Genomic DNA, 10,298 nt, shown 5'->3' with positions numbered 1-10,298 from the left:
GCCCCCCCACTCCTGCCATGTGCTGCCTGCAGCTCCAGGCCCAGCAGTACTGAGCCCTGACAAACTGGTTGCAGGCCTGAGGCCGCCCGTGGCTGAGCCCCCCAGAGTCCCCTGCAGTGGGGTCTGGGCGGGGGGGCCCCTGCCGAGCGCGGACCTTGGGGCTCCTAGCAACCGGGCACGACCCGAACACGGGCCTTGGGCTGGGCCAACGCAGACCCCGGGGCAGGATCCAGGCCAGCAGGGTCCTCACGTTTCCACAGGGGATGGGGACACGGCCTGTCCCCTCTGGGGGGGCGCCAGCCCTGCTCCCGCCCCAGGGTGGGGACTGGCTGGGTGGGGACTAGGACATGGGGCCTGTCCCCTCTCAGGGGTGCTGGCCCGGTCTGGCCCCAGGGCGAAAAGGTCCCAGCCATTCCCCAGGGCTCAGCCCTAGAAACCCATCAGTAGCCTCGGTGGAGGGGGCCCAGGGGCTGAGCAACCCCAGTGATCTGCTGCATCCCCCCGCACCACTCATGAACCCCGTTCTCCCACGGCCTCTGCTTTGACCCTGGGGTTGCCCCCTGGAGCCATGTGGGGCCAGAGCCAGCCCCGGGCACCTGAAACACGAGGCCAGACGTGTGCGTGTGCGCGCGCCCCCCCGGCCCATGTCCCCAAGCGTCTGGCTGGTGCTCACTCCAAGCTGCCGGAGGCGCCAGAACTGACCCTGCAGCCGGCAGCTGAGGCTGATTCTCCGCCCCTGACCCCGAGTGTGCCCGCGGCGATGGGCGGTGAGAATCGCCCGCCACTTTCCTTCGCCCACTGCGGGGTCGCTAGCACCGGCAAGCCCAGCTCGCGTCTTCCACAGGCAGCTGCCCAGGGGACCACACCTCTCCCCGCTGCCAGCGCCGGGGCTGATCTAGTGGCGGCGAGTTCCACGGGACAACTGGGAATTCTCAGTCACACCCAGACCCCTTGGGGTGAGGAGTCAGGCCCCTGGGAATCTCCTCACACAGGGGTCACCCCGGCTAGGGGACGGATCGGGGCGTGGCCGGAGAGCATAGCGCTATGGCTATTCTCTGCCCCCCAGGGGGTGGATTTCAGTGGCTGGGGTGCCCTGCACAGTGGCTATTCTCTGCCCCGCAGGGGTGTAAGTAGGAGCGAGAGAAGCCCTGAGGCTGCTGTAACCGACACCAGGGGCCAGGCCTGTGACCCAAGCCCTAGACAAGGAAGCCCGGACAGGGGCCTAGCTGGGACTGCCCAAGGGGAACTGGCTTCACCCACCGAAGAGGAACCTGGCTGGGACCAGGTATTTCCTGCCCGCTCCCAGCACCCCTCGGTGATGACCCCGGGCAGTCAGCTGAGCGGCAGCACCCCCACCTGCTGGCGGAATTTCCCACAGGGAAGCTGGGAAGGGATCGAAAACCCCAGGAGGGACAGGGAAAGGAACCGAAACTGCTGAGGGAAAGTGAGTCACCTGCAGGGATCAGGATCCTCAGCTCTCCCCTCCCAGCAACACCCCCTGGCGGAAGGTCCCTTTGTGGGCCCCAGCCACCCTTCCCCCAAAACAGTAGGGGCTGGAATCAAGCAGGGCCCAGGGCTGGTAAGGACGACTGGCCAGCAGGAAGGAGCTTCCTGAGCACCCAACAGACACTAACTCCTGGGGGGAAGGTAAACTGAGGCACGGAGAGGCAAAGTAACTCGTTACAGAGAGAGGGGCTGGGAGCACACCCCAGTTCCAGCAAACCCAGCTGTGACGCTTAGAGAGTGCTCCCCTGGCACAGCCAGGAACAGAACCGCCCCCTTCTCTACCCACTAGACCCCACTGCCCTGCCTCAGCTGGCACTAGGACCCAGGCATCCTGGCTCCCAGCCCCTCCTGCTCTAACCACTAGGCCCCACTCCCCTCCTAGAGCCAGTGAGAGAACCCAGGAGCCTTGGCTCCCAGCCACTCGCTCCCTGTTGCCCCAGCTCAAGTTGCAGACACCAGCCCCTGGGTTTTCAGGCTGAAAGGACCAAACTGCAGCTGTTGCAAAATCCATTACTGAAGAGCTTTAATTGTGACAGCGTCCCCCCGCCCCACGCACCTGGCCAGCTCCAGCATGGGGGGGGCCATTCCCCTGAGCGGCTGCTTCCCGGTGCAGTGTTGAGAGGCCAGCGGCTCCCAGCCCTGGGCCTTGCCATGCCACTGGGGTGCTTCCCACCCTCGGGGGCCCAGAGCCGAGGCCAGAGATCCAGCGGTTCCTCTGCCCGCAAGACGGGGCGGGGCTGAGTCTGGGCAGCCCCTCCCCCAGTCCAGCTGTTCCCCGGTGCCTCTCCTGGCTCTGGCCTGCCCATGAGAGCCAGGAATGTGGGGCTAACGAAGCCATGGGGGGGGGTGCCCCAGCCTTGGAGAGAAGGGGGGCAGGGATCCCATTACACAAAGGTACCTGTCTGGACTAGATCAGAGGCCGGGAGCGACCAGGGGAGAGTGTCCGGGGGCAGCACCTTGCAGGGACATGCCCCCAGCTGGCAGGGGGAAGGATTCCAGGTCACAGACTAGGAGTCCGGGTTACAGTACACAAGTTGGGTCCTGGTTCCCCCCCACCCCATCAGGGTGCTAGGGCTTGGTGGGGGCACAGGGGGCCCCCTACTCTGCCTCCATCTCCTCAGACTCCTCGCCGTCGAAGTAACGTTCCTCCTCGTCCCGCGACACAATGTCCAGGTTGTCAAACTCCGGGTTCTCGTCCACCTCACTGGGAGAGAATGAGCCCAGAGCTGTGACCTCGGGGACAGAACCCAGGTGTCCTGGCTTCTAGCCCCCCTCTTCTAACCCCTACACCCTACTCCCCTCCTAGAGCCAGGGAAAGAACCCAGGTGTCCTGGCCCACTGCTCTAACTCCTACACCACACACCCCTCCCAGAGCCGGGGGAGAACCCAGGAGACCGGGCTCCCAGCCCCCGCAACCCATACACCCCACTCCCCTCCCAGAGCTGGGGACAGAACCCAGGTGTCCTGGCTCCCAGCGCCCCACCCTAACCACTAGACCTCTCTCCCTCCCAGAGCTGGGACAGACGCAGATTGCCCCACCCCCGCCAGACCCACTTCTGCTGTGTCCCCCCCCGGGCAGTGGCCTAGCGAGTGATGAGCGGTGCCCACCCCCTCACCTGTAATCGAAGTCACCATCTTTGCCATCCAGGAAGCGCTGGTGCATGCGGCTGGTGAACTCCTCACGCAGGAAGGCCTTCTCCTCCGTGTCAGGGACCCAGGCATCCGAGGCCGAGCTGGACTCCTCGCCTAGCAAGGAGAGAGGGGAAGGGCATGATCAGCAAGGAGGGGACGGATACCAGCCGCAAAGCCAGTAACTGCCTGTCAGACCCCACTCCCCTCCCCAAGCTGGGATAGAACCCAGGAGTCCTGGCTCCCAGCCCCCCCAGCTCTAACCACTAGCCCCCACTCCCCTCCCCAAGCTGGACTACATACTGACCTTCGTCATCCTCCTCCTCCTCCTCCATGCAGGCGTCCTCCTGCTCCTGCTGGATATGCAGCCGCAGTTGGAGCACCTGCTCCTGGTAGGAATCGAGCAGGACTCCGGAGAGGGAGCAGGGGCCGGCTAGCGCCTGGCTGCCCAGAGCCAGCAGCTCCTCGTCGCTCAGGTACTGCCCGATGTACTGCTCGTAGAGCAGGGGCTCCCGCGCCCGCATCTGCTCGTCACTGAAATACTCCCCCCCTGCAAGGCAGAGAGAGTGTGGAGGGGCCGGAGACATGGGGCCGGGGCACCAGGGCTGGGGCCCCTGGAGGCAGGTGGCTTCTGGGGCTCTCCAGGGCAGACACAGCTCCCACTCCACTTCCAGAGCTGGGATGGAACCCAGTAGTTCTGGTTCCCAGCCCCCCTGCTGTAACCACTAGACCCCACTCCCCTCCCAGAGCTGGGGGAGAACCCAGGAGTCCTGGCTCCCAGGCTGCCCTGCTCTAACCATTAGCCCACACTGTTCAGCCTGCAGAGATCCCCCATGGGCAGGGCTCCTGTCTCTGACCCATGCCGTCCTTAGCCTCTGCCATGGCAGCCTGTGTGGGGGGCACCTGGCACCAGCTGGGCTGACTGGTCACATCCTGCTAGAGCAGCCTCCAGCCAGGGCACCCAGCAGGCACCAATCTACCCTCCCTGTAGCACAGTGCCCCCTAGTGCTGCCCTGGGGCATCCAAGTCAGCACTGACCGCCAGGAGACCGCTGCTGGTCCGTGCCCCGTAGCACCAGGACCGGGGTGCCAGACTGTGAAGGCAGAGCCCTCCCTGGACCTCACCTCTTGTGACCCACATCTGTGGAGCTGGAGGGTGCAATAACAGAGGGCAGTGCGGGGAAGGTCAGGGCCTGGCGGGCCGGCAGCCCCGTACCTTTGATGAGCTGCTGCAGAGCGGCGTACCTCTTGTTGCGCACTCGGGTGTGGCCAGCCTTGCCGCGCGCGGCCCGGCGCACCTCGTCGCAGTAGAAGCGCACTTCGTAGCGGGCGGCCAGGTGGGCGAAGCAGCCCAGGTGCTCGACGCGCAGGGCCCGCCGGAAGCGCTCCAGGAAGACCACGGGCTTGTCCCGGTACAGCGCCCGCAGGATGGCCAGCTTCTCCTCCGCCGTCAGGTCCGGCTCGTCCTTCTGCTGGCTGCGCACCGGCAGCGGGCTGCTGGCGACGGCCGTCAGCATGGCCAGCAGGGCCCGCTCGCCAGCCTCGGGGGGGCCTGCCAGCTCCTGGGCCCCGGGCTCCTTGTGAGCCAAGCCCACAGCAGGGGTGGGCTCCGGCATCCCTCCCCTCCACTGGGACGGGCGCTGCAGCTGTTCACAGAGCCTACTGCTGTCAGGTGAATGGTCACCTAGGGCTGACGTTGCCAGCATCGCTTCCCCCCAATGCGATGGGTGCCGGGGCGGGGTGGTGACCCCAGTGTTCTTTGGGGGTTGGTCCTGTGGGGCTGGGCTCTCCAGCATCTCCTCCCCCCAGTGCCACGTCTGCCGAGGGGATTCAGTGATCCTGTTGCTCTTGGGGGGACGGTCCCCCAGGGCTGGTCTTTCCAGCATCTCCTCCCCCCAGTGCCATGTCTGCCGAGGGGGTTCAGTGACCCCGTTGGTATTGGGGGGACGGTCCCCCAGGGCTGGTCTTTCCAGCATCCCTTCCCCCCAGCGTGACGTGCACTGAGGCGGTTTGGTGACCCCGCTGGTATTGGGGGGACAGTTCCCCAGGATTGGCCTTTCCAGCATCCCTTCCCTGCAGCGCGATGTGCACTGAGGCGGTTCGGTGACCCCGCTGGTATTGGGGGGACTGTCCCCTGGGGCTAGGCTCTCTGCCAATGACGGAGAAGGTGCAGCCTCCAGCTCCTGCTGCTCCCCGCTCTTCCAGGCACCAGCGCTACCTGCTGATGAGACACGGAATTAACACTGGACCAGCCTGGCTCCCCGGGGGGCGGGGTCAGTGCTGACCTAGGGGTGGGGAAGAGGAAGGGGCAGAACAGGGACCCTCCAGCCAGCCCGGCCCTCTAAGGGTAAGTGTGTGTGTGGGGGGGTCCATATGGGGGGGGCTGCTAGGGGGCAAGTGGGCCCCACGCCCAGCTCTGCCCCTTGGAGTAACTAGGGGACATCCCATGGGGGGGCTCAGAGCAGATTTCTCAGATGTGGGGGGGAATTGGGGAGCCCCCAGCCAGCCCCAGGGGTCACTCAGTCGGGGGGGAATTGGGGAGCCCCCAGCCAGCCCCAGGGGTCACTCAGGCGGGGGCGGGAGAATTGGGGAGCCCCCAGCCAGCCCCAGGGGTCACTCAGTCGGGGGGGGAATTGGGGAGCCCCCAGCCAGCCCCAGGGGTCACTCAGTCGGGAGGGGGAATTGGGGAGCCCCCAGCCAGCCCCAGGGGTCACTCAGTCAGGGGCGGGGGAATTGGGGAGCCCCCAGCCAGCCCCAGGGGTCACTCAGTCGGGAGGGGGAATTGGGGAGCCCCCAGCCAGCCCCAGGGGTCACTCAGTCAGGGGCGGGGGAATTGGGGAGCCCCCAGCCAGCCCCAGGGGTCACTCAGTCGGGAGGGGGAATTGGGGAGCCCCCAGCCAGCCCCAGGGGTCACTCAGTCAGGGGCGGGGGAATTGGGGAGCCCCCAGCCAGCCCTACCCCCAGAGTAACAGGGGTCCCCGTGGGGGGGGGGTCAGGGCAGATCTCGGGGGACCCCCCCATCCCCCAAATCTCCTCCAGGGGGAGACAGCGACCCCCCGCCCCAATGCCTGGGCAAGGCCCCGGGGGACCCCTTTGGGTGCGACACCCCCCGCCCCGCCGCTCACCCGGCGGCGGCGGCCGCGCGCGGATCTCCGCTTCCGCCTCCATCCCGCGAGCGCCGCGCCAGGCCAGGCCGGAAATTCCGGGTCCCCCCCCGTCCACGGCCAAAGGGTTCCCCACGGGAGGGAGAAACGCGGCCCGGGCACGTTAGTTCCGGGACAGGTCCGTTCCGCTGGGGGGTGGGGAAGGGTCATTGTTTGTGCTCGACCCTCATTCGAAGGGGGGGGAGATTGGGGGGCAGACCCCCCCACATCATCCGTCCAGGGGCCGCTCGGGCAGCCAGGGTACTCCCCACAGATACAGAGGCAAATCCCACTGCAGGGGGATTTGACCCCAGGTGCTGCAAGGATTAGATATTGGGGGGGCTCCCCCAGCTCGCAGCCCCCCCCCCCCCCGGCCTAACACTTGCTGCTGGCTGAAAGCCTGGCAAACAAGGGGTAAATTAACCACTGGAACAACTTACCAAGGGGTTGTGGCTTTTACATCAAGCTGGGATTGGTCCCCTTGCAAAGATCTGCTCACGTTCAAACGGGAGTGAATGCCAGGAAGTTCTCTGGCTTATTGTAGAGGAGCGAGACCATCACAGCGGGTTCAGGGCTTTATAATCCATGAAATCCCAGGGAAAATACAGCTGGGGGGAGGAGGCAGCAGTACAGACTACAGGACAAACCAACTGAAAATCCATCTAGAGTAGACTTGGAGTGTCTATTTGCCAAGATGGTCAAGGACTCAACCCCCATGCCCTGGCTGTTTCTAAACCTCTGACTGCCAGAAGCTAGGAGTGGACAACAGGGGATGGATCATGCAGTTGCCCTGCTCTGTTCATTCCCTCTGGAGCATCTGGCACCAGCCACTGTCAGAAGACAGGACCTTGGGATAAATGGACCATGGGTCTGACCCAGGCTGGCCGTTACGTTCAGTTGGAAGATACTGCTGCACAGGGAAGCGAGCTGGTGGTCTCTCGGGTTGTCGGAGGGAAGAGAGCAGGGGGACCTATACTTTTTGGTGGACAAGCTACCCACAAAAGGCTTCCCTGGAGATGCATGTTTTATTCCCCTTAAAGATTACATAAGCTACCTCTGAGCTCTTACACCATGCTTTTCTTTTCACATCAGTAGCTCTCTCTGTGCTTTACCAGGGAGGTAAGTGTCAAAATGCCCCACCATTCTGAGACGAGGGCAGAGTGCATTGCGAGAGGGGAAGGGGAGATTTTCACATCCCGGCCGTTGTATTCAGCTCAGCTCTGGCTCGTGCCTCCATCACATCATATTACGCTGGTTGAAATGATCCCAGGGGCTCAGTTCCAGCTGTGCACACAAGGAACCTTCCCAGAAGACTTTGTCCTCCACACATTTATAAACTTAACTCATTTAGCAAGGGTGGGGCTTGATGCAGCTTGGTCTGCCTCCCTCACCTCCCCCCCAAAGAAGGGAGCTGTTTTAAAAACAGGAGAGCAAGTGAGCTATAAAGAAGAGAGGGTCGATAATTGCTGCCTATTGGTGTAGGCTTGGAAGGAGTAGATCCCTGAAAAAGTCAATTTCACTGCACACACACCAACTACCAAAAAGTATTTCCATCAATAAAAATTTACAGCTAGGCAAAGAAACTAAAATGCTGCTTGAGAACTTCTTAAAATCTGATTCAAGGAATTTAATGGTTATAAAGCGCTAACCTTTTGAAGCTCTACAGCTCTCATTCAATAACAGTCTGACCCTCCCCATATAATTTCCCTAAACAGTGAAAATCTACATCACTAAAAACAGAAAAAATGCTTCAAAATAAATAGACATCTGTTGAAATTATAAAAAAAAATCCAATTCTGCCAAGGTTATATATACGCTATGTGCCTTAAGGTACTTCCATGCAGCTCTTGTCCAGTCTGCGATCTCTGCCTTGTCTTGGACTATCATGGTACATTTAAGGAAGTAATAAGGCTTTTTCTCCATTCTAAGAGTGTGATTCTGCACAGTGCCCCATCCCAGACTCCAGCACAGTTACAAGCCGGTAGTGGTTTTACACAAGATACCAAGCTCGAGGTCTGAATCTGTCTGATGGTGTTGGGGCTGCTCACAAGCTCTTGGCAGAGCAGCTGTGCAACAAATCCAGGCCTCACTTCATTGCTGAGCTGCACAGCTTGGGTGGTCATTTGGCCAAGGGAAAAAGGGGACACTGCACTGGTAAGTGATGAAACAAGAAGGAAAGGAGTACTTGTGGCACCTTAGAGAGACTAACAAGTTTATTTGAGCATAAGCTTTCATGAGCTACAGCTCACTTCATCGGATGCATTTGCAAAATAGCAAATGCATCCGATGAAGTGAGCTGTAGCTCACAAAAGCTTATGCTCAAATAAATTTGTTAGTCTCTCTAAGGTGCCACAAGTACTCCTTTTTGCGAATACAGACTAAACACGGCTGCTACTCTGAAACAAGAAGGGTGGTGGTGAATTGAGCCTCTGGTGTCCAAAAGCACTAGGTGGCTTTTACTGAAGGATTTTAAAAGGGATGTAAGTCAATTTAAAATTCATGGGCCACATCAACTGGGGATCTGGCCCCATATTTTAAAAATCTAGTTTATTTTCCATTGTTTATGCCACTTAGTTTGCATTTCACTAAGCCTGGGTAATGAAAACAGATGCGTCAATTTCACATTAGTTTATAAAAAAAGCCAAGGAGATGGAGCTAATCAATTTCTCGCTCTTTGGGAGAAACAGCCAGAGAATGTGCCTTCTTGAAAAACAAAAACTTTCTTTGAAGAAGCTTTTTTCCGAAACTCTCTCTGCGTATACCTCTGAGTGACATTAAGGTTTTGTGAAAAGCTGTTTTTAAAAGACACTTTTCTCATGCATAAATCAGCTGAAGTGTTCCTCTGATTGAAGTTTAGATGGTTTAAGCAACAGCTAGTATGCAAGAACTTCAGAAAAGCAGACTTTGACTCCCTCACGGAACTGATGGGCAGGATCCCCTGTGAGAATAACATGAAGGGGAAAGGAGTCCAGGAGAGTTGGCTGTATTTTAAAGAATCCTTATTGAGGTTACAGGGACAAACCATCCCAATGTGTAGAAAGAATAGCAAATATGGCAGGCGACCAGCTTGGCTTAACAGTGAAATCCTTGCTGATCTTAAAACACAAAAAAGCAGCTTACAAGAAGTGGAAGATTGGACAAATGACCAGAGAAGAGTATAAAAATATTGCTCGGGCATGCAGGAGTGAAATCAGGAAGGCCAAATCACACCTGGAGTTGCAGCTAGCAAGAGATGTTAAGAGTAACAAGAAGGGTTTCTTCAGGTACGTTAGCAACAAGAAGAAAGTCAAGAAAAGTGTAGACTTCTTACTGAATGAGGGAGACAACATAGTGACAGAGGATGTGGAAAAAGCAAATGTACTCAATGCATTTTTTGCCTCTGACTTCACAAACAAGGTCAGCTCCCAGACTACTGCACTGCGCAGCACAGCATGGGGAGGAGGTGACCAGCCCTCTGTGGAGAAAGAAGTGGTTTGGGACTATTTAGAAAAGCTGGACGAGCACAAGTCCATGGGGCTGGATGCGCTGCATCCGAGAGTGCTAAAGGAGTTGGCGGATGTGATTGCAGAGCCATTGGCCATCATCTTTGAAAACTCATGGTGATCAGGGGAAGTCCCGGACGACTGGAAAAAGGCTAATGTAGTGCCCATCTTTAAAAAAGGGAAGAAGGAGGATCCTGGGAACTACAGGCCAGCCAGCCTCACCTCAGTCCCTGGAAAAATCATGGAGCAGGTCCTCAAGGAATCAATTCTGAAGCACTTAGAGGAAAGTGATCAGGAACAGTCAGCATGGATTCACCAAGGGCAAGTCATGCTTGACTAATCTAATTGCCTTCTATGACGAGATAACTGGCACTGTGGATGAGGGGAAAGCAGTGGACGTGTTGTTCCTTGACTTTAGCAAAGCTTTTGACACCGTCTCCCACAGTATTCTTGCCAGCAAGTTAAAGTAGTATGGGCTGGATGAATGGACTATAAGGTGGATAGAAAGGTGGCTAGATTGTTGGGCTCAACGGGTAGTG

At 59.0% G+C, this 10,298-nt stretch overlaps 1 protein-coding gene across 3 annotated transcripts; it reads right to left on the bottom strand.

Moving 5' to 3' along the window:
* Positions 1-2,012: 2,012 nt before the first annotated feature.
* CCDC97 (coiled-coil domain containing 97) lies at positions 2,013-6,440 on the bottom strand. 3 transcript variants are annotated; one of them, XM_043501096.1, is made up of 6 exons: positions 6,260-6,393; positions 5,210-5,355; positions 4,351-5,119; positions 3,443-3,685; positions 3,123-3,252; positions 2,013-2,710 (listed from the first exon to the last, which is right to left on the bottom strand). In XM_043501096.1, the coding sequence occupies exons 1-6, from the start codon at positions 6,300-6,302 to the stop codon at positions 2,605-2,607; spliced, it is 1,437 nt and encodes a 478-aa protein (XP_043357031.1). In that variant the 5' UTR covers positions 6,303-6,393; the 3' UTR covers positions 2,013-2,604. The 3 variants fall into 3 exon arrangements, with proteins under 3 accessions (XP_043357031.1, XP_038237543.1, XP_038237544.1); XM_038381615.2 differs by having other exon boundaries at positions 4,351-5,355; positions 6,260-6,440; XM_038381616.2 differs by having other exon boundaries at positions 4,351-5,352; positions 6,260-6,414.
* Positions 6,441-10,298: the final 3,858 nt, after the last annotated feature.

Source organism: Dermochelys coriacea, chromosome 23, assembly GCF_009764565.3.
Source record: "Dermochelys coriacea isolate rDerCor1 chromosome 23, rDerCor1.pri.v4, whole genome shotgun sequence".
Taxonomy (NCBI): Eukaryota; Metazoa; Chordata; order Testudines; family Dermochelyidae; genus Dermochelys; species Dermochelys coriacea.
Note: the sequence above shows the minus strand (reverse complement) of the source record. Positions and strands in the feature narration are given on the sequence as shown.